This window comes from Catharus ustulatus, chromosome 2, assembly GCF_009819885.2.
Source record: "Catharus ustulatus isolate bCatUst1 chromosome 2, bCatUst1.pri.v2, whole genome shotgun sequence".
NCBI lineage: Eukaryota > Metazoa > Chordata > Aves > Passeriformes > Turdidae > Catharus > Catharus ustulatus.
In genome coordinates, this window is record NC_046222.1 from 90,589,657 (window position 1) to 90,614,166 (window position 24,510).

General features: G+C 40.4%; 1 protein-coding gene across 3 annotated transcripts in view; it reads right to left on the bottom strand.

Annotated features, from left to right (window-relative positions):
• Positions 1–676: 676 nt before the first annotated feature.
• Positions 677–24,510, bottom strand: part of LOC116993088 (cohesin subunit SA-2-like) — a 55,835-nt gene continuing 32,001 nt past the window's right edge. For 2 of the 3 annotated variants that reach the window (XM_033053370.1, XM_033053371.1), the window contains exons 16-32: positions 24,095–24,212; positions 23,152–23,255; positions 22,626–22,718; positions 22,451–22,540; positions 21,272–21,475; positions 19,635–19,711; positions 18,592–18,679; positions 17,510–17,587; positions 15,699–15,791; positions 14,869–15,037; positions 12,228–12,373; positions 11,253–11,354; positions 9,786–9,940; positions 9,555–9,683; positions 5,502–5,692; positions 4,250–4,424; positions 677–3,270 (exon numbers count right to left, since the gene is read on the bottom strand). In XM_033053370.1, coding sequence (XP_032909261.1) covers positions 3,072–3,270; positions 4,250–4,424; positions 5,502–5,692; positions 9,555–9,683; positions 9,786–9,940; positions 11,253–11,354; positions 12,228–12,373; positions 14,869–15,037; positions 15,699–15,791; positions 17,510–17,587; positions 18,592–18,679; positions 19,635–19,711; positions 21,272–21,475; positions 22,451–22,540; positions 22,626–22,718; positions 23,152–23,255; positions 24,095–24,212 — 2,211 coding nt within the window. In that variant the 3' untranslated portion in view covers positions 677–3,071. The remainder of the gene's footprint in view (positions 3,271–4,249; positions 4,425–5,501; positions 5,693–9,554; positions 9,684–9,785; positions 9,941–11,252; positions 11,355–12,227; positions 12,374–14,868; positions 15,038–15,698; positions 15,792–17,509; positions 17,588–18,591; positions 18,680–19,634; positions 19,712–21,271; positions 21,476–22,450; positions 22,541–22,625; positions 22,719–23,151; positions 23,256–24,094; positions 24,213–24,510) is intronic. The other variant, XM_033053372.1, reaches the window with a different exon arrangement.

Here is a 24,510-nt window from a genome sequence, read left to right on the forward strand (position 1 = left end):
CGGTACAGGGTCAATCTCTTCCACAGAGCCTGTAGCTCTTGTTGTTACTTTGTGTTTAATGAAGCGCCTGTTAAATCCTGCTCTCTATTATACTTGGGCTAACCAAGTCCCTTCTTTCCGAAGTAGAACATATCCTGCTGTTATTGTAGAATAACAATAGAACAGCTTTTCTTAAAATACATGTGCTTATGAGGATTACTGGACTGGCCTCTGCAGGGTAATTCCCATTGTTACAAAAATTAAAGCATCCATAAGTTTAATGTAGTTCCAGGTATAACTGTTGTCCTAGTCAAGCTGTGTTCTGCCTAGCTGGTGAGTGCTTAAACCTAGATCCACAAATCCATCCACAGATGGATGAGGGAAACATCAGAACCCCAGTCCAGGTAGGGGGAGTTACTGATGGAATCATAGGGGAACCTGAGACCCACATTATGTGGGGAGTGGTACCTCCCTTCTGTCAGCCTGCACACCCAACTGTCACAAGGAAAATCATGGATTCACTGTGGCCACTTCAGTGTACCCAAGACCTGGGCAATAGTCATGGCTTTCACTTCCATCGTTGTGAGAACTCCCTGCTCAGCCTGTGGAATAACACCAGTGCAAAGACCAGCACACATTGCTGCTTCTTTCTCCAGCCACGGTGTGGGAGCATCACTTACACATTCAGTACTAATGGTTAGCAATAATTGTGTAGTTTATTTTAGATAGTTACAATTCAAAATATATATATATATAAAAAATAAAGCCGATATGATTACTGAAATGTACAATTCCAGGGAGCAGTGAGAAGGGTCAGTGAAAGCAGCCCATACTCCCCAGCCTACTGCCACTGAAACACTCTTGAGTGAAGATCATTTGCAAATTCTTAATGCAAATTAAATACTATTTTAAATGGTCATATTTACAGTCTATTTACATTGTCTTTCCAGGCTTTTTCCAAGTAAACACCACAAGATCACTGTATGAAAAGGACTTCTTCCAGAGGAAAACAGTCAGCTGGTCCCCTGTTTCTTTCTTTGTTACTCTTGACAAGTTTCCTGGGAAGATGTCCCAATGCTTACAGACCTCTAACCACATTTCTCTAAGCGATGCAATTCAGAAATACTTTCAGATGCTTGATCCAGGTTTTCCATTTTACAGGCAGGAAATGGCACTTGTCATCACCCAGCAGGTCCCAGTGTTCACAGTGCGGCCAGGCTCCTTCTTCCCCAGTGCCAGGTGCAAGGAAACACACAGATCTCCATTTGGTTATCTCTGCCAGCAGAGCACTGCCCCCACATGCTTCAAACAAGCTTGTCTCACCTGGTTCACAGTGTCTTTAATTCAGTGTTTGTCAATACCCTGATTCCAATTCTTCAACTGCAAGCTCCTCCAAGGTAGCATCAAGGATCAGGATGCAGCTGAGTAATGATGCTCAGAATGCCCAACCCTAGAATTGCAGCTGCCACCTCAGTAATGCCCACAACCAGCAATGGTGAGAAATCGGCCAGTATTACAAACTGGTTCTGGGTGGATGCCCACGGGCACAGAGACAACTGGATCCATGTCTCCTGCCACCTCAGTTGATGCTCACACACTACATTGACAAGTTAAACAATTTGCAGAAAAAATATAGTGTGTGCTTCACTTCTGTTCATCCTCTCAATGTCTTAACTGTCCTACATGACAAGAAAAAAGAGATTAGATTGTCAGTCCTCTACTGTGAAGGAGACATCATGTAATGGCCTATAAGGAATCTGAGTAGCAGTGTAGCATCTAACCATTCTGCAGCTTAGCCATAGAGCCAGCTCTTATAAAGAACTACAGCTTCCACAAAAGGAAAGAAGCATTTTCCATACCCCAAAAAGCCCAGAAAAGGCACTACACAGAAAGGCACCATACTGCCTAAGTAGTGCAATTTACGTATGGCTTTGATCTTTGTCCATGGAGTTAAATTCTATTATCTATCTTCAGTAGGAGCTGTTTCAACTACATGAGCCAAACTGTCTACATTTTAACATGCATAAGACTGAAAGAAAAGGTAGAAGTCCATTTTCTTCCCTTCTAGTCCTCTTTAAAAATAAAAGCCCACCATATGTTAAAAAAACATTGGCTGAACTTTACAGCAAAAACTCATTTAAAAAGACAAAAGTCTGAATGTGGTTGTTGGATCCCAGATAACCACTCACTGGAAATCTAGGGGTTGTCTGACTAACTGCAAAAATACTTTCTGCCAAACACTGAGTTATGTTCTGAAGTGCAGAGAGCAGGGGGAAATAGCAGGAAAAAAACTTGAAGGAACTGCTCAGCCCCCTGTAGTGGCTGACACAGAAACCTTGAGGGGGCAGAAGGGTTATGATTAGCTACAGCACAGGAAAAATCGTGGCCTTTCTTTCCCCCCATCCCTTTCCTTGAACAGTCACTTCACAAGACCCTGCTGTACAACATCCTGAGTTAACTGCACTCCACCGGCCCAAAAGGCTAAAAGTCCTTCCCTGCTGCAAGGATCCAGTCCAGGACTGAGCTGAGACCCAGGCAGACAGCTGCAGCTTTGCCAAATTTTGATCCCAAAGGCAATCAGTGCCCATGCGACAAGCCCTTGGCTACGCTGGTTGCCACTCCAAGGCCACAATGGTCTCATGCTTCCCTTCAAATCCCCAGTATGTTTGGGGACTATTTGATCTGCCCAACAGCCTTGACTGGAAAAGGGCAGGAAACAAGGGATACTCCAGCAAGAGCCCAGGGCTGTCCAGTGATCAGACACATTCCAAGTCTGAGCATAATGCAAACACCATTTCTGAAGTAGATATGCCCTGCAGGCCATGCAGCAGTGCCATCTCTGCAATGTGTCAGTAACACAAAGCAACTGAAGCAAATGGCTTTTAATAAGGAAGCTTCACAGTATGGGAAAAAAGAAAGGGGATCCTCCTCTTAATGCATCCTAAGTGACATTCAATCCTTACAACTGACCTAAGGATTTCTAGATGCTACAATAAGGATTGCCTCTAAAAGGCAGATAGAGCTGAAGGAGGAAACTACAGTTGCAGCTGGAAAAGGAAGAGGGCATCCCTCTTTTCTCATCCTGAAAAGGGCTACAAAAGAGCAATCCCCTTTGCTGCAACACAGCTACCCAGGAGACTGACCTGACATTCACCCACCTCAACTACAGCTGTCCTCAGAGCTGGAAAACTAGCCAGAATTACCTGGTCTGTACCAACAACATCAACATCTTCAATTGTGTCTTCTGCTGGACCCTCTTCAGAGACATCTTCTGTCTTAACTTCATCTTTACTGGAAACAAAAAACAAACCAAAAAATAGCTAAGTCTTGAGAAATCTCCTAACAGAGGCTGCACATGGCGTAACTATGCTTAAGGCAGTGTATTTCACATAGTCAAATCTGCTGCTGATATCCATGTAAGGTAGCCTTAAGTTACTGGCCCAGTATGAAACAGGTCATGCTCTGAAGAATTTTCAGTAGAGCATTTCAGAAACAAAACACTGATTTAAGCAGGGGCTATCTTAATGTTTAATAAAGTTTTGTTCTATTTTACTTGTATTCACCAGGTCCATTTAACAAGTGTCCTAAAACCTGGAAAAGTATGCATCTTCCCAGGAGTTGTGTTTCACTTTTTAACCTACTAATAGGGTAAATGGCACCTAACACCTTAATAAATTAACTGAATTAAAGGAAAACATTGCAACTGAGCACTCTGACTGCTCAAAAGCAGACTCCAGATTCCCTGTTCCTGCACCACCTCTCTCACATCCAAGTTGTGTGGGGTTTCACTCAGGCATGTCTGCATGCTGCACACCAACACTTCTCTAAAAGAAAGCCACCTAGTACACAGCAGTTAATAGCAGATATGCAGAGACAAGAATCCTCTTTCATTTCCAGAGATGCACAAAACACTCATGGTCTGTTTGCAGCAAACAGCCTGAGAGTAACCATGACCACAGATCTCTAGTCTGGACACAGGAAGTGGGACAGGGAATTTTCCTCCATCCTCATCTTTTTTTCTGCACACTTGATGTAACTCCAAGAAGGCACAGAAACCCTGTGACAGTGGCAGGAGAAATCAGCAAATGAAGATATTGGACTAAGGAAACAAAAAAACCCAACCTGTCCTTGGGACACAGCCCATAAGAAAGGCAGGAGGGGCACAACCCCTTAGCTCATGAAGTATTACAAAAAACAGAAGGTGGATAGAAAGACCCCAAGTGTCAATGCCAGAACAGGTGAAGGAGCTTGTAAGACATCAAACTCTCACCAGTATCTTCTATGCAGCGCTCCTGGACAAAGCAATGGCAAATGTTCCTGCAAGCACATCTCCTGAGATTTCAGCCTCTTTCTGCTTTTCCCTACTGCAGAGGGAAGCTGGGAAGCACACTGCTCTTTTAGGGCTTTGCTTGCTGCTTCAGTCTGGCTGGTTTCAGGCAAAGACCCTGCAACAGAGGGAACACAGTCATTCTTCAGCCTCGCCCTCAGAGGTCTTGAGATGGACATTTCCAGTATGTTCTCCACAGAAGTGAAACAATCGGGCCAAGCTCAAAAGGACATGTGGAGCAAAGCATTCCTTTATTGAAGGAGACAGCTAAAAGCCACTTAAAAGAAAATCCATTTAATTTGCCCACTGGTCATTTTTGCAATCTAGATTTATGAACTTGGCCCTGGTCCATAACTGCTATCAGTACTGCTGAGTCTATGTAATGCTCAAGAAAGGAGGGCCTTTGGGGACACAAAGGAACAAGCCCTCTGAAGGCAAGTCACTGAAAAGAAGATTTATGAGAAAGTAACTAAAGGACACTGTGGAAAAATTTCCTTTCCTCCACATACAACTGCACATGTCCATAACACTTAACATTTTTATTAGCAATTGTTTTCATAATGGCTTTATTACATTTTAACTAAGTCCCACCATATCCATGCAGTGAATACTTCATTACAGACTGGCAGTCCATGAATGCTGCCAAAGCCTGGATGCAGCCCATCTAACTATAATTCTTTAAGGTAGGAGTATAATCTTACAGGTTTTCTAGAAATTCAACAGAGAGAAAAACCCTAGAAGATGATTTGGCCCAGATAATCTGGCCTGAAGATCTGAACTGACCTCTGGAAATACCTCTCCCGTCTCAATTATCTACAGGGCCTAAAGCAACCCTGCCATTAAGTTAACAATTAAAAGCAATCAACCAAGTCTTAGTGGCTCAGACAAATGCCAGATGTTAGTACACGGCAGAACTCAAATAATCTTGAATTCTCCTCACTTGGAGTCCTCAGCCCAACCTTACTGCTACTGAGTGATCAAGGGACCTTTAACAACAACAAAGCTGAAGGCAAAAACCACAGTTCAAACTGGGAACAACACACCGTGGTACTGTACTGCTAGTGCAAAGTATGAAATACATTTTAGCACGTGCAAATTTGCTACAGCAAAGCAAAACAGCAAATAGAGCAGTCTTGCCAGACAGACAGACAAACAAAGAAAATACAGCTGATCAAGAACTGGGAAGTTTTCATACCATTAGACAATTTCCTTTTAAAAGAAGATGTCTTAGATGAGCCCATGGGGGGCCACTCTCCCAAACTGCCAAGGACAGAGGTCTCCTCATCTTCATTTGCCAATAAAGAGTTTCTGTAGCAGACCAAGGGCTGCCATTCGTCTCCTCTGCAGGACAGTGGCTCTGTTATGTACCTCTGCAAGTAACTATACCTGGAACAAAAACAAAAGTAAGCATAAGGAAACTCACTATCCTTCCCTTCAATATCTGGGGCAGGCATTGCAATAAAGGATTTTCACTTTACTCTCCAAAGATGAAAACAGAACTGTTGAAGAGAGGGCACTGTTTTTCTCTGAAATACCTGACATCTCTGAAATATGAAATAATTAAAATGCAAATGTCTTCAAAGCTAAAAGAGTGCTTGAATTTTTACCATTAGAAACAACACAAGATCCACAGAAATTACAAAATTACATCAGCTTCTATAAAGAGTTTCCTGTGCAGGTAAAGTAGCCACCTGTACAGAGCAGAATTATGTGAGCTTTCACTTCTCCTGGTGGCCTTTGCTGTCTCGTGGACTGCAACACAAAGGAGATCCCAGGCAAGAGATGCTCCATGTGATTCAGTAGTACAGGAAACAGTACAGGTCAGGCAATGGGGGTTTAATACCATGAATGCCTGTTCTGTCAAAATTAAAAACTAGAACAACCAATTAAACCATTTTGCTATATTATCAGCTCAAACTCAATCCAATTCTCTCATTAAAATGTCAAGTGTGTGCAAGAAGCACTCAACTGATGTGGTAAACATTGTCTCAAATCCCTTGATTCCGTCTGATTCAGTCCAGAGATTTGATGCTGGGCCTTCCTGAATCCCAGGTGAAGCTATTACCTTTCTTGGAGCAAAAAGACCTTCTTCTAACACTATTTGAAAAACAAGATGTTTCCAATGAAGTCTTTCTGACCCATTCCTACTTAATAACCATAAGAAAAGAAAACCAAAGTCTGACTCAGGATTAGAAACTGGATATTCACCACATTTCAGCTACAGTTCATCACTTTAAAATCAAGCCCAGTGTTGTTAAAACAGACTCCACCTTAGCAAATACCAGGAGTGACAGTTTTAACACCAGCCTGTGCAACATATTATTCTTTTTTTTATTATTATTAGAAGAGTGGCCTGGAAAATATCAGACATTTCATTTGCTTTGCAAAACAAGAAAACCAGAGCTGAGAGGAGGTCAGGGTAAGCAGTGACTCCAAAACAATTAGAATCCTGGACTCTGGGGTCCCCAGGGATCAAGAAACCCTGGTAATGGAATTTGTTGGTTTCAAACAAGCACATATTGTAACTACAGTTTCAGGGTCTAATCCAACTGCTATCAATGTCAATGGAATGACTCCTACTGGTTCAGGAATCAGGCCCTTCATGCTGCTTGCGATTCAGCAATTCATTTCTTGTGTGTATTTTGTGGCATAGAGCAATTGACAAGCCAGGTATTTTACTGCTACAGCCTGGGCAATTACAGGGGAGAGGGTAAAGTCCATATACTTTGATGGTGTTGAAATATAGTCCTTTCCAACAAAGGCCCATATTCTATATCTCATCTGTTACAGGTACGTTCACATGTGTTAACATACAGACCTGGACATCAATCCCATGATTAACAAGAAAAATGAAAATAACCAGATGTTTGTTTCTCAAAGTTCATGTTGACCTAAAACATTCCATTCAATAATTTATGATTGAGCTAAACCTAAATATTTCTAAGAGGAAATATAATCTCCAGCCTCTGCAAGGCATTTCAGGCCTCCCAGAATAGAAACTGTTATTCCAGAAACATAGTAAGAACGTACTTGTGGATAAATTGCAATTTCCCTTCTATTGAATTTTATTGTTTCCCATTTGTTCTCAGCAGCAGAGGGAAGGCCCAAAGCAGTAAAACTGAAGTCAAGTGCATTCCCTGGTAGGTTCTGTTATTTCCCACAAAACTTTTCCATGAATAAACCTACCTAAACATATCGAATGTATCTGATATGTTCAGGAATATGCTTCCAAAATATATGCTCTGATCAAGAGGTTTAATATAGTCCTAGGATTTAGCTTTGATCTGCCCCATCAACAATTAAACATTTTCCTCTTAATTTTATTTTAATTAAAACTAAAATTAAGCTTAATTAGGTTTAACAGTAAGTTTAGTTTAATTAAAGTTTAATTAAAAACTACTCCCAGGAAGTAAATGAAGGATGGTTTAACAGAAAACTAATTCTTGCATGGGTGTCACCACAGGTGCTTACAGCTCTTTAAAACACAGACAACGTGGACAGAGTTATATTGTCCAAACTGGGGCCTGGAGCACTTCCCCTATCAAGACAGACTGAGGGAGTTGGGATTATTCAGCCTGGAGAAGAGAAGGCTCTGGGGAGGACTTAGAGCACTTTCTAGTACCTAACAGGAGCTGGCAAGAGAGCTGGAGAGGGATTTCCTATAAGGGAATGTAGAGATAGGACTTTAAATGGCTTTAAATGGCTTTAAACTGAGTGTGAGTTTAGATTTGATATTAGGAAGAAATTCTTGACTGTGACTGTGGTGAGGCACTGGAATAGGTTGCCCAGAGCAGTTCTGGACTCCCCATCCCTGGAAGTGTTCAAGGCCAGGTAGGATGAGGCTTTGAGCAACCTGGTCCAATAGAAAGTGTTCCTTCCCATGGCAGGGGGGCTGGGACTAGATGATCCTTGAAGTCCTATGGATTCTATGAAAACTAATTTTTGTAGCAGATCTCAAAGATTCTCATCTGAGAAAAATGCAAGAATAGCAAATGAATAGTTATCTGTACCCACAGATTATCCACTTTAGGTTTATCAGGGTCTGTAATCAGTGTATGTTGACTATTTTCCTTCTGCATTTTGCATTCCAGCTTTGAATCTATTGTTTCAAATGAACTGCCTCTGTTGATGGCAATCATTAATAAATTGTGTTATGTGAAATAATAGGAAAATAGCTATTTTACTATTCTTGACCCATGTTACATAAAACCCAATGATTCCCATGGAAGTTATTCTCCAGTTTAAGACATGGGAACAAGCAAGTTACACAGAGCTCAGAAAAACGTGACAGTTGGTTTTCTTCCATTTCTGCTGACTTCCTCTTAAAAGTAAAACTCTTCTTGTCATCTATTGGAATGATTTGCTCAGAAATGCGAAAAGGCAGATGTGTCTTACTGTCCCATGTCTTCAAATATGCTTTCAGGAAAGTGGAAATACCAGGTTTTTACAGTATCTGTAACTAAAATACCAAAGTGCAGAGATCCAGATCCAAAATGAACAGCACTGACTAAGGAAGTAATGCTAAAGGTCAAATACAAGGAAGAGTGTTACTTGTGTCTCAAAAATGATCAGAGCTGAGGCAGGTGAAGAAGGGAATAAGATACATACTCACACATCTCTCCATTCAGGTGCATAATACCCCACTGATGCCAAAAGAAGGCTATCACTCTTATAGCATTAAATGTAAATATTTAAACCACTGTAAAACATGGGCCCACTGGATCAGGGCATAATTTTGTGTAAATAGTAAATTCTTGGATTTAAATACCCATATTTTGAAGAGTGTCACATATATTTCTATTCCAAATATATTCCATGGAATCCATATAATTGAGGCCTGAAGCTGTGGAAATAGATAATTACAAAATACTGATCCATGCATTATTTCTTCCACAATCTTTTGATTTACTTTTCTGTTCAGAAAAGCATTCCTGCCACTCCACTAACCAGTCAAGTCACAAATCTCTTCCACCAAATTAACAGGCTTTCCTTTAGAAGAATTGCCATATGTGGCCACAACTATGTGTAAGAAAAATCCAGAATGCTTATTGCACATACACTCTGAAATAACTACTACTACAAAATCCAACAAGTGTGTCTCAAACTAGCACCCTGAGGGGCAGACTGATTTCACAAGTTCTCTGAAGAGCCTTTGAGCAAATTCTGCCACACTGAAGCCCAAGTGTCCTTTGTACAGGGATACACAAATCACAAACTGTGTATGATGGTGTACCAGAACTTAACTTACACTAGTCTTTTGTCTGGCTTTAGCAGTTTGTTGGAAAATTCACTGATGATTAACAGAAAGCTCAAGTTAGGAGGCAAGCATTTTCCATCTACTCCAGTAGCTCCTTGAAAAGCAAATTCAATCCCTTCCCTATTGGAAGAAAAACAGGAAAGAACAGAGTAATAAAACAGATAAAACAGACAACTAACAAAAGCAATGACCATGGACAACGTGATGATACATGGCACATACTTGTGTATCATGGCTATAGGTTCTCTAGATTTCACCTGATCCCAACCAAATGTTAGTGAAAAGCGACGAGCAAGTTCTTTGATGTTTGCAAAGGAAGGAGAGGAGAAGTCCACACCACTACTGCTGTCTTGGCTTTCTGCATGTGTCTGAAACAGCTGCAAGAGAAGTCTCAGGTAAGCAAACACAGGTAATCCTACAGGCAAACAAAGCACCAGGTGGACAGAGAGGCAGGCACAGCAAGCAACAGCCACCTCACACAGACAAGAAGCCTTACAGAAGAGCAGGTAAGTCATGTGCTTCTGAAGCACTGCATGCAACGACAAGGAACTGACACAAAGGACACTGTTGTGCTCTTAAGGCACAAATCAAAAAATAAAAATCAAAAATTACAATAACTGATTCCTGAAGATGATGGTCCCACTGACCTCATCTTCTCTTGGGTCTTCTGAACCAAGCCCCAGAGGCTAATTTGCCTGAGATGCTTTCAGAGTAGCACAGTGCAGATACAAAGCAGCAAGTTTGGCAGCACCATAGTCCAATTTCGGAGAGTAAGGGTAGGTCAAAAGCACATCTTGAGCTCAATTAACTGTGCTTTGTTTTTTTTTTTCCTAACAGAATATGGAAGTAGCTTGTTCTCGTCAACCTGTTAACTTTCAAGGTCAAGCAAAGGCCAAAAAGGGCCTGGTGTCTATGTGATACCTAAACACAAAGTCCTGACTATGTCAGCAGAATATATGTAGCCAAATGCTGCTTAGACTCATCTAAGCTCAGATTTCAAGGGTTGGTTCACAGATCTAAGCCCCCGGCAATGTGTGTGAAATAAGCAAAGCTCATGTGTCAGTATCCCCGGGAGGAGCCTGCTCTCTGGATTACAGCAGGACTCCAGGCTAGAAGCAGCTCTGGCCACGGGCAGAGCTGGCAAAAGCAGCTGCTAAAATAGCTAACTGGGTATCAGCCAGCAGCTGCAAGCACCAGTAACTGAGACCCTTCAGAAGAGCTGCAACCCACTTTCCTCCTGAAAAAAAAACAAAAAGCTGAAAATACAGGGGGGGTTGGAGCTGACCAGACACAGGCACAACCACGGTTCCTCAAATTCAGAAGGAATTAAGGTAGTCCATAAAACATAGCATAATATCCTTAATATTTGTCGAGTTCAAGAGACACTGTGTCCCAAGAAACACTTCCTAATCTCACATCAGTCCTAACATAGTGTGCACTCGAAGATTAAAAACATGACCAAAAAATTGTGGACAAAAGCACCTTTTAAAATAGATGTAATGATTTGACAGGAGTTTTAATTATGATATGCAAAAACAACATACACATAGAAAATGAAGGAAAGGAATTAATTTATATCACTAGGTTTTCTAATGGTTTTGAATAATAATGGTATGCGAGGTAAAAGTCTTCACTGTGACTATAGCTATCATAAGAGCCCCTAGCCTCTTGATATAATTTTAACCTTACCTGCTGCAAACAGAGAATCAGTGTCTTGGCACTCTGAATTTTGTTATTGTATCTTGTCTTGCTTAATGTTTCTTTAATTATGTCTCCAAAATCACCGTAGGTCTATTAACAGCAACAAAACAATTGAGAGTTATCATTCCCCTTCTATAACACTGGGACTAAACAAACCACATGACTGTTCAAGTGATATATGAAGTTCCTAACACACTCCCAATATCAGAACATGCAAGTTAAAAGATGAAAACTGCACCTTTTGTAATATTTAGTATGTTAAGCAATGGTGTGCTCCTTTAAGAGTAATGTAAGGATCAAATTTACACTGAAATTGTCAAGTGTAAGCAACTAATTGATTGTCAATTCTTAATTCATAAGTAATTGTAATTCTTTAAAAAGAGCAAAGCCTCATCAGGAGACAAACAGAGTTTTCTGTACTTTACCAGTGCTTGCCAAAGAAGCAAAGAACAAGATTCATATTCAGGTATTTCCAAAGTTCTGCCAGTTGACTCAAGGAAACTGCCCACTCTGGTGTTCATGGCCCTCCTGAAACCCCCTTCAGAGTGGTTGAAGCTCTACTAAACCCTGGTCATCTAAACCCTGGGACTCATGTGAAATGCAGGCGCCTGCATATGCACTGTGTGAGCTGTATGAATTAAGCTGACCACTTCAGTGTGAGAACCTCAGTAGGTGAATCACTCTCCAGTCATAAACTGCTGCTCTGCAGTGGCCTCTCTGGAGGAGCAGATGCCCAGACAGACATGTCCTCTCCTCAATTTTCAGTTACTTTTTCTGCAGTAAGATACCTCTGTGGAACCAAGAGAGATCTGCCCCACTCCTGCTTGATTTTATAGCCCTTTTGTGATTATTCCAGGACTCTGAGCCATAACATTATTAACACCGTGTCTTTCACAAACACTGGAAACACTTTCAAAAACTAAAATACCCTGATAGGAAAAACAACCTTATCTAAAACATTACCTTCACATAATACTTATAGATCTCAGCAGCTGCAGTCATCTCTACCACATTATATACTATTAACTTGCAATATGCTGCCAGAAGACTCCGCTTTTTGTGCAAGTCATCAAGTTTGCAAGATTCATCCTTTCCCTCTTCTGTCAGATCTAGGGAAACAAAAGCATTGAAGCTTTGTTCTATTACTTTATTCAAGGTATCTCAGTTTAAATGACCAACTTTCACCTCAATAGCACAGACTCAGCTGTTCACTAACAGATGCCAGCGCTCATTGCTGTGTACATCAGAAAACACAGGTTTTATTCCCATTTCAAAGCTGCAGTTGATAACAGTGCAAACAGTCTTCTTCCACAGTCTCCCACTCTGATCTTCATAGGACTTTGGTATTTTTACTAGTCAGAATCTCCAAGTACAACTCTGCTCACAGCTACAGAACAGAACCAGCAAGTAGAACAAAAGGCATAAACCAAATGGAAGGGACTAGAAAAACTGCAATCACATTTTTTTTCGTAGAATAAAACAGATGGTAGAAAAGCAGCACACAACTCATTGGAAACCCTACAAAAGCTGTCACACAGTCAGCAAGAGTTTCAATAAATTCTCCAAGTGCTTATCAACAAGAGTGAAAGGAAGAAAAGTCACTTAACAGCATTAAGAACATATTAAGTGTCTGGAACATGAGTTAGTTACTAGCTGGATAACTCATGGGAAACAGTTACTCTTAAGAGTATTCCAACAGTGCTACAAAGGTGCTTGGGGAGCGTTCTTTGCAGCAGGAGAGCAAAGACACACTCTTTCCTGCTGCACATGCAAGCTATCAGCTACAAAAAGACTTCAGTCTCTGACCTATAATTTTGATGTGAACTATTTCTGCTTCTAGAATCATTCTGGGCCTGGAAACAAACATAAGGCAAATGATTGATCAGAAGTATCTGAAAGTTAGAGCTTAAACTGAAATTGAACAGCTGCCAGCTGTGCACAAAGACAAGCAAACATTGCATCACAAAATCACTTGTTCAGGAAGGAATCTGCAATGAGATGAAAGGGATGCTTTGTGGGGAGAACTGAGAAATTGAAGGCATCACAGAATAAAGGTTTGAAACAGATCTCAGGCTATCTAACCCAAGGCAGGATCAATTTTATCAGTTTCAGATTCATAGCATACAACCTGAAACATAACCTGCTTCAATGACTCTCACAACTAGGATACTACAACCTACTTGTGCAATCTTTTTTACTGTATCTTTACTAATTCAGATTTTCTTACTATCCCCCTGTTGCAATTTTGGCCATGCGATGTTATCCATCAGTGGTTCTTGCATATACACCATGACCTAAGGCAGTGTGGTGCCCAAAACTGAACAGAGAACTCCATCTGAACAGATGAAGGACAAGAGTCCAAGGGAGGGAAATCTAGAACAATGCTTGTATTTTCAAAGCATGGCACTTGAACTTGTCCTCAGAACCACAGTCAACAATCTATTTTCAAAACACTCCCAAAAGAAACCAGCCTTTGTAATTACAACCTCAATACAGCACCCAAATGTGTTTGAAAAAAGGCAGTAGAGCAACAAATACTATTTCCCACTGGACTGAGACCAGTCCAGAGGAATTGGGGGTGTTGGCTGATGAGAAGCTCAACAACACCCAGCAATGTGTGCTCACAGCCCAGAAAGCCAGCTGTGGCCTGGGGTACATCCAAAGTAGCATGGCCAGCAGGGCAAAGTTGGTGATTCTGTCCCTCTGCTCTGCTCTAGTAAAACCCCAGCTGGAGTGCCCAACTCTGGGGCCCCCAACATAAAAAGGACATGGATCTGCTGGAGTGAGTCCAGAGGAGGGTCACGAAGATGCTCAGAGGGCTGGAGCACCTTGCCTATGAAAACAGGCTGAGAAAACTGGGGTTCTTCCACCTAGAGAAGGGAAGGTTCTGTAGCACCTTCAAGTACCTAAACAGGGCCAACAAGAGAGGTGGAAAAGGACTTCTTACAACAACATTTAGTGATACAAAGGGGAATGGCTTTGACAGGGGGCAGATTTATTTCTTAGACATAAGGAAGAAATTCTCTATCATGGTGATGGCAAGACACTGAAACAGGTTGCCCAGAGAAGCTTTGGATGCCCCATTCTATGTTCAAAGCCAGGTTGGATGGGGCTTTGGGCAACCTGGTCTAGTGGAAGGTGGAAGGTCCAAGGCAGAGGTGTTTGGAACTAAAGGATCATTAAGGTCCCTTCCAACCCAAACAAGTCTATAATTCTGTGAAATCTGCCCCACAGACCCAAAATCAAAATCCACTGGTTCTTTACTCTGATGGTTTAGAAGGATCCATGTGCTGAAACACTGCAACACTGCAAGGCCTTCCTCTTATACTATCATCTGGACCATGGAAGTCAGTCCACCAAACACTTTTACTCACCCAGCCCTGCTTTACTTCAGCCCTTTTCATCGTATAGGTAAATTGGCATCTGCATTCTGTGGTTAATCTGCAGTTCGTACAGATCAAAGAATCACAGTTTTTTGTGGCCCAACCAGAAAAAAAACAAAGCAACTCAATAAAGAAAGGCCAGGCCTTTTTCCTGATACACTGCAGATGACAATTTATAGCAGAAATGGTAGATTGTTTCTCCAGTGATGAAGACATCTAACCTTTTTTTAGCTCTTCGTTGTCCATGAAAACGTGTTCCTTGATAAATGAAAACAGTTTTTCCTGAAGTGGTGTGTTAGGAAGATAACCTAGAAGTCTAACTGCTTCTTCATTATTATTTGAATCCAGGTGACTCAAAATCAGCAACCAGTCACACAGTATCATGAAGGCCTGTACCAAGCAAAGAAGGGTTTAGAGACCACGTTACTTTTCATGCCAATTCCACTTTGCATTTCCATCAAACACAAGCAATTTTCCATCCCACTTCTTCCTTGCAAACTAAGTATTTCTCTTTGTCTCAGCTGTGGTGAAATGCCCCAGCTAAATCCTTAAAAAACATGTACATTAGGATGCAGTATATACAAGTACCGTATATAAATATCACCTAAAGATTTTCAAATTTCTGTGGGCAAGAAGAAGAGCTGTATTATGTTGAAATACCCTTCTTTTAACACATGAACCACTGGACAATTTCTTCAAGTAATATTAATAGCAAAACATTAATGAAGCAGTGATAGCAACAGTATATTGATAGGTCTAATCAGAAAACACATTGATTTTCTTTCAGATTGAGGCCTTGAATCTGCAGATGGGCTCATGCAGACACAAATCTATGCTTGACTAAAGCACTAACTTGTAGCATTTTAACTAATGTAACTTCAGTTTTTATTTAAAATAAACAGCTGAAGACTGGGGGGGATTGTGTTATTTCTCTGCTAAGAGACAAAACCAGCAAAAATTTAATATAATGAAACACCATTATGAAAAAAAGACAGGCATTTATAAAGCGATCTGAGCACAAATGCTTGTTAAGTGATAGAAAAACACAAACCTTTTCTCTTACATCCTTTTCCTTATGGTGGAGGAAGCATGTGCAAATCTGACTGAAACGTCTCAGTTCCCTTCTTAGTGCAAAAAGAATCTCCTAAAACACATTTAGGAAAAACAAAAGGTCCAATATATTAGAGACTATAATTCAACAGAGAATTACAGAAAAAGCAACAGTTGCATCTTTCTTCTACTCATATTATTCATTTAAGATAGCACAGCTGATGACATGATGAAAGAAGCTGGCATTCCACAGAACAGCTTACTAGCTATGAACAACTGCATCTGTCACAGCTGCTGAGGCCAGTGAAATTCAGCAAGTCACAAACTCTTTGTTTCTCCATCTGTAGGGAGGGTAGCATGTATTCTCTTATTCACTTCATCTTATCTGTATAAATCAGTGACAACAATGGTAGTAGAGTCATAAAAACCTCTGGTCCATGCCACCTAATGTTCAATGTGTACTGCCTGAAGGAGTTGGTTTTCTCCCTTCCTCCCCTAATGACTACAAAGGGAATAGAGTTTAACTTTGGCACTCAGAAACTTAAGACACCACTCTTTGTTAAGATGAATCCAGCATGGGAGACTATTTGGTTTGCTCACAACCACACAAAAGACTTTCTGATCCTCCACCAGGTCCCAGCTGCACTGCACTGAGCTCTGAGCTGTCAGTGTAAAAGGAGTGTCCTTACAAGAGAAACAGATTTCATGCTATGCAGCTCTACATTTATAAGAAAAGGGATCCATCTCAGGACATGCTGAGGAGAACCAGGTGAGGGGCAGTACATTGTCTTAACACTGCTAGGGGAGAAGCAAGGTGGAAATAACAGAAATGCTGTCCAGGAATTTTTTTTTTTTTTCTTTTTGCTCTTGGAGCTTCTCTATCTGCCAACATCCAGATTTGGCCCTGCAGAGTGGGCGTCACATCTGCATCCAATCAAAATCTGCTCCCATATGAAAGGTCAAATTAAAAAATGTGCTGCCCCATTACCAAGTCAAGCCAATCGTGTCTGGAGTGAAAGGCAGAACACGCTAGAGCAGTGACAGATGTGGACATCCACGCAGGAATGGAACGGGACAGGAATAGGCAGTGAATCAGTGGCCAAATGGGTAACTCCCAGCTAGCATTTCTCACACACGTCTGTGTCAGCACCCTGTCCTGCATGCACAGGAGCACCAGGGAAGGGGACAGAATGACAAAGCAGCACTCAGTGGAGTCAGAAACCATTGTAAAGAGTAGCCCCACAGGGAACATATTCACACATGAAACAAAACATAAAAGAGTTTCGTCTCTGGTGTCTTAAACTAGACTTTCTTCTGAAATGCCTGCTAGAGCTTGGTATTTTATGAATTAAGAAAGTAAGTAGTCAATCAATGAGAAAATTACCACTTTCCTTGACCTTTCTGACACTAATATGTAGGTAAATCAAGAAAATAAGAAAGAAACATAGCTACAGAATGTCCTGGAGTGTCCATTGAATATTCTTTGTTGCTTAAAACAAGAAAACAACAAACTCTTTGGCAGTGAGACAAGCTCCTTATCTCCATCAAGCCCTAGGAATTTGATGCACATGTTTTGCAGTAAAAATAGCGGTGAACCATTGTTCCTGCAGACTGAAAAAGCACACACAGTTTAAAACAAAAAAAAAGAGAAGAAGATAGAGAGAAAATGCCTCAATTCAATTTGGTTTCCTCAAGAAAACAGACGAACTATCTTCTTATAAGTTTGCTTTTCCAAGAAATCTCAGAACAGGAAAATTAGCTTCAACTTCTATAAGCACAACTGTGGGTTTCAAAATGACATCAGTGACCAACCTTGGGAGAATTTTCTGATACTGCAGCTAGTTGCCACAGGAGAGAAAAATATGTGCATTGGAGAGCTGGTAGGATAATCTGCAAATGAAAACACATGTCCTTTATTTACATGAAAGGCTCAGCAGCAAAAAGCTTAGGACTAAACAAAGCATTCAAGCCTGACATTCTGCTTGCTGTTTGCATGAACACTTCCTAGTTGTATTTAGATCCTTAAAATAAATTTAACAGGTTTACATGTACAAGCAAGCATTGCCCTCTGAGAAACTTCATTACTAAGGTGCTGCTTCTGCAGAACTTCTCTGACATCTTGATGTGTTCAAGGGAAAGCAATCCACATATCAAAAAGTGTGTTCCCAGAGGCTCACTTTAGCCTAGCTCCTTGGGATTTCTTTGAAGCCTTTGATGAAAGGCAGACTCCTCCAGAGACCAGTTCAGAGCAGAAGCCAAACCACAGTACTCTGATGCTCCATCTAAAGGAGCCCACATCTACCCACTGGCTGCAGGCTCTCTCTACTATACTAAGCTTCACCCCTTGCCAAAAAAACCCCTGCAAACAGGGGCTGGTTAGCATTCATAACTGCTGAAGTATTTCACCTTGCAATCCTAGAATACACAACTCCATCACACGATGTTTGAGGTGAGGCAACCAGATAAACAAAAGGCTCCAGCTGAGACAAGTGGTAATTATAAACCACTACAAGAGTCAACATGTAAGCAACAGATCCAAAGTATTCCAATTTCTGCTTACATACAGTCTAAAAGGGGCTCTTCATGGTCCCAACAATTTCATATGTACTGAAACTGAGACTGTGCAATCATAGGAAGTACTGAACATGACAAAGGATCAATCCAGATGTCAGACGATTATCTGAAATATCTCCAAAATTAATCAATATAAAGGCATGAATTTACAAATTCCAATAACATTATACTAAAGACAGATTCAATTTCCCAGATTGAGAAATGGACACAGTATCTTCCTGTCTCACAGGACATTGACATATAAATTTATTTAATACTTCATATTTCTTTGTGCTTTCATCAAGAAAAACATCTTTCAGTTTTAAATATTAACTACTCACCAGAACAGGTAAACTGCCATGTTCCATTTCAAACATTAGGAACCTTAAAGTCTTGTCATACAGATTCCACTTAGTTAGATCATGGGCACTGCAGGTGAAAAAGAAATAATAATGATACACTAAGCAAGAAATGAAGACTCATCTGATCAAACAGTTTAAATGTATCCCATTTTTGCCTTCATATGATGTATAGCAATAACATTAAACAATTAAATCTTAATTATAAGGGGGGAAATTAATTTTTCATCATCTAACACTGCAACCTTTAAACCACAGCTTTACAGTCTGCATTCCTACCACAAAACAGCAGTGTTATGAGGAGAGGAAAAAGAAGCTTGAGTTCTGTATCTTTTGCTATACTTCATGCATACTCTTTAAATGTCCAAAAAGGTCTAAAGAACAATTTCCTCAGCCCATTCTAAGAGACTGTTTCTGATAGTCTTGACTATTCTCAACTCAAGAGTACTTGAGTATTCTCTTTACAAAACCAAAGTAGCCCCAGTATGCTGGACAGGTAAAAGACACATTGAGAAGAAGCCCAATTCCCCTGACCTCTGTACTATCTTGCATGACAGTTTACCAGTCTCTGGAGAACCAAGGTTTTGAGAAATCACCTCTTAACAAGAGATGATCAGATGAACTAAAAATAAAAAGCAGATTACACCTGCTGCAAAAAATGACTGCATTCACTACACCCTCTTCAGACTGACCACCAGTATTGTCCAGTAAGGCTGTGGAAAAACATCCAGCTACAACAGAGGCACCACAGAGGGGATCTCTGTGTGCACTCTGACATCTCAATTCTGCATCATACAATTCTCAGCCACATTAGGGCTGATGCTCAGTAATGAGTCCCAAAATAATTCCATACCCAAGAGTGCAGTTCTATTAAGAAGAAACTAAACCTTGCAGCACCTCTCATAGGGATCATTTTCATTCTCTTGTGAAAAACCCCACTAAACCCAACAAGCAATTTTCACTTTGCATATGTAAGGCTGACAGTTTGAGTATTTGGGAACATAAACTGTAAATAAACATCTTACTTATGAAAAGCTGCTACTCTTCTCAAAGCAGAGTGCATCCGGGAAATTTCTCCTGCATCCGTACAAAATCCTCCTTCCTAAATCATGGAAGTTTGAGAAATAGAAAGGAATTACCCAGTGTGGGCCCAGGCAACTACTGTGCTCTTTTCCCAACCAACCCACAAACTTGGATCACTCTCCTTCAGCCCTCCTTTAACCTTTACCTTTAACCATGCTACTCATGTATTGCTCTACAGTCAAAAGAGAGCAATATAACTGCACAGAAATTTTGTGTAAGGGAAAATCCCTGTCATTAATAAACCAATGGCAGCCTCCCTAGACTGCAGAATTGCTAATATAGAGTAAAAAGTAACAATTCGTCTAACATGGTCCCTCACACAGTTGTTAAGGATCTCTGGAAAGCTAAGTGTTCACATGTTGCTGACCCTCCTTGCTTCCAGCTACCAGATCACATTCAAAGATAGCTAAAAATATATTAAATACTTTCCCATAGATGCAATTGCTGTAGTTTCCACAAGTATACTATGTGATTCTAGGGGACAAAATATACAGTCAGGAATTAGAAGGGAGGAGTTCCAAGAGAAAAATCTCTTTATTTAGATATAGATCACACTACGGAGGAGTAGAAGAATCCCTGGTCTTGCACTTATCTTGTTTCTCATAAGTACACATTCTCCCACATTGACATAGATCTCTATTTAAGACCAATAAAATTAATCCAATCTGAGGTTAGGGGATTTTTTGGCTTGACACGTTTTGCAATATCCCTGTGTCCAATAAAAACCTGCCCGTGTTAACTCTCATACCACGGCATGACACCTGTTCATGACGGCACAGTTGATCAGATCAGCTGCAGGCTTCTGTTGTTCAGCTCAGCCAGCAAGCTATTCATATCCCCACCAGCTGTTTCTGCTTTTTAGACCTAATGAAAAGCTTTGAGGGAGACTGCAGTCCTCTTTCAAGGGGAAAGTCATTATTTCAAAGGCCCTCAAAGCTATACAATCTGCATTACAGACTGATGTTTTTCTGTTTTTTTCCCTACATCCAAAGTGACAGCACAAAGGGCATCCTGTGTACAGTCAAATATGGAGAACTACAGAACTGTACCTTTTTGTGAAAAGCCTCATCACATGTACATTGACAGCACTTACTAGCCAGTTTTGCACATAGTATCTTTGGCACAGTACTGGACTACAGCAATTACAGACCTTAGGTCCAGAATATCTGGTGCAGCAATTTTGTTCCTCACAAGTACACACTCTCCCCCACAACTGGCACAGATCAACAAAATAATCCAGTCTGAAGTTAGAGGACCTTTTGGCTTGATGCATTTTACAACATCAGTGTCCAATAAAAGCCTGCCAGAAGACATACAATGCCCTGCTGGTGGTGTGGACTACCTTGTTTACTATTTTCCTAACACTATTCTTGCCAAAACTTACTGCCAAAATACTGCTGCTTCATTAAAATGCAAAGAACCATTCTTTTCAGAGGTGCAAATCCATCTTTTAGAGTTCTACCTCCTTCAAGTAAAAACAGCAGGCAAAGAATAGTTCCATATCCCCCTTAATTTTCTTTGTCTTCCCTTTTTTTTCCTAGGGAAACAGTCTGCTTACCCCTCAACGAGTCACACTCACCTTTTGCCAGAAGCAATCTAGTAGCTGGTTTAATTGTTTGATCAACTCATCTATCATTTGAGTTCGAGCACAATCCACCTGGTTATATATGGCAATTTCTTCATGGCAGAGGACATAATAAGTCCTGGAGGAAGCCTCGAGGACAGACATGTCGGAGTGTTTGGCCACAATGTCTTTTATCTCTCTCAGTAAAGCACCCAAATGCTGCAGGTGATAAAAGATATATTTATAGGTAAATTGTACAAAAATCCTCTTATGCTTCAAATCATTTCACTAGGCCCATATATCCCTATGGGTCATATAAACAAGATTAAACAAATGCAAGTCTAAGGAGAAGAACAGTAGGATTAGAGGACAACTTTTTTTCTGTGTTTACAGTTCTCTTTCATCCTTATGTCTCTGGATCTTCCTAAAGAATGAAGCAACTGCTTTATATACTACTTAACAATACACAGAGAATAAAAGATGCATTCCCAAAAGACAGGTCTGTCTTCAAACAATGGAAGTTGTCTCCCTCAGCAACGAAGAATGGAGAATGTTTTGCATCAATGCCAGTGATTGGGTCTTCACTCTTAGTGGGAGGAGGTAACTTGTGCCGTTCTGCTGGCTCGCTCTCTTCCAGTTCAAGTTTTGGGCTGAAATTAACCTCAGAGTGTTTGCCTAACACTGTCTCCCTGTAAACACCCCTGTTTAAGATCATGTTGAGCTATTTTGAGGATTTCATCTATCTGTTTCTGACCATCCCTTTCCCATCAGCAGATATACTATCTCCATTCTTATCTTTCAGTTACTGTCATTCCCCAGCTGCTGGAAGTCAGCCTTCACAGAGAATGAAACCTATTCTGTGGTAAACTCCTGGGAGACACCAACTTAAGACACACAGCATAACATGCCCTCCCTCCAGCCAGGAATGAAAAAACCTAAGGCTGGGTCTACCACCCAAAACCACAAATTGTTACCCACCAAGGCCAGACACAGCATATCAGAACTGACAAGCACTAAGGCTTTTCATTGCAGTTCAAAAAGTAAAGCCTGAATAAGACCACTTTCATTAAGGTATGAGCCCATTTCATTGTATTTCAACAATTTTCTACTTGTTCCAAATCCCATTAAACTCCCTACACTGTCACATAAACTTAGTACATTCCACATGAACCGATTATCCCAATTCCTATTCACCTTCTCTAGATGTCCCATACTGCAAACATCTAAATCGTAATACTGAGGAATCTGCAGAAGATTTGCCACTTTTTCTGCATCTGTTGAATACTGCAGAGAAAAAACAGGATATGAGTGCATTGCAGGAATTTCAATGAAATATTTAACATGCATTCATAGAGCAGCTGTTAGTTACCTTTGCCAAGAGCTGAGGAAGCACCATAATAAAGTGTTCAGTAATTTTGGTACAATCTTCCAATTGGATTTTCTTCTCTTTTACTGACAAAATCTGCAGATAAAGCATTTGGTTTCAATTATAAAATCTCTGGGATTTGAGTGAAATCTTACATGTAACCCAAGCTTAACTCATATCGCATTGTCTCAAGCATACAGAGCTAAGATAGAGACACTTTTCCATGAAGAAAACCAGATGCTAATTTTTTATTAACCTTAAATTAGATGTAAATTGCTGAACACACAAATGTTATGGATAAAATGCTCATAATTTGTCAATAACAGGCTTCAAGTGGTTCTCCTCTAACGCTCATCTCCTTCAACATCCACTTCTAATAAGATCTAGAGGTGAAAAGACACTGCAACATTAAAATAAGCTATTTTATTTCCTACGATACATCTGCAACTAGGAACAAGCTGTCTGGCAAAGTACATAAGGCAAAGATAATGTGATGACAGGACAATAAATAACATTAAGATGCACTGACTTTTTTGGCTGCACCCCTGCCCACTGGAGGATGACCTTCAGCTGCTTCTCTGACTGCTGCGAGGATGATTTCAATGAGAGCATTTTCCTGGGCATCGCTCAGTGCTGGAAGTAAATCAGTCTCAGCATCACACAAAAGAAAAGTGAAGATGCAGCAACAACTGATGTAATGCCTACTCATTTACCTGAGGAACTGTGGAAGGACACTAGAGAACAGGAGATGCAGTGCTGCTAAATAAACAGCTAGAGAGTGTTTGACTTCATTTGAAGGAAGTTATTTTCTGCATTTACTGAGTACCACTAATCCCTTACTGGCTAAACTTTTTGGGGCAGCTGGGCTTGCAAAAACACAGGCAGTTTTAATGAGGTCTCCTACTGACTAGTGTCTCATTTAGGACAAATCTTCTTTCAGTACCAAAATGCTCTAACTCACTGGGTCTACAAACTGATTTTAATCACACAACTAACTCCAGTTCTACTACAACAACTATTCATAGAATAATATGGTTTGGGTTGGAAGGGACTTTAAAGATTTATTTAAGTTCACTTCAAAATAATTCTACCAAAAATACCACTCTAGTGTTAGATGTCAGTGAACTCAATACATTACTCATTTTGTTTTGAGGTAGGAATAAAAGCCTAACAATAGCTGCTTTTCAATCTATTAATACTTTTAGATTCTAAAGTTTTGGGCAAAGTGAACACTACATAAGCATTATAGCTTAATTACACAAGTATTTTTTGCACAGGTTCTAAACTAACATTACATAAATACAGAATACTGAATAAAACAAGTATGTTGATATAAATACTACACTAGCAGCGCATTGAGTTGCATCTGCTTTGTGACACTTGGAGAAATTATCCTAAACTAGCTAAAGCAAGGTTCAAAAAACAGCATGGCGAGATTCATTCAGACAAAACTAAATTCTTTGCTTACCCACCTTCTCCAACCTCTTCAGCATTTTTTAATAGAAGAGTGGTCATGCACTCCCAGTCCTTCAGAAATTTGCCTGCCCAGTCCCACAAGCTGTCTACTAGGTATGCAACATGTTTGTGTAGCTAGAGATTAAAAACACAAGTTTATAGAAGTAAACACATCACTAAAGGAAATACAGCTTCATATGTTCCTCTCCCTGTGTTCAGTGACAAAGCTCTGTCATTCACACATACATCCAAATGCAGTATTCCAACATATTTAACTCAAGGCCAATCAACATTTAAACACCATGTTTTCAATCTGATACAAAGCAGGAAAGTGCAGTGAAAAGCAGGAAAATCAGGTAAAAATATCTTTCTCTTTTTTCAATAAAAATTTAAATTTAAATAATCTCTGAAACTAGCTTCTGTATTTCTTTAC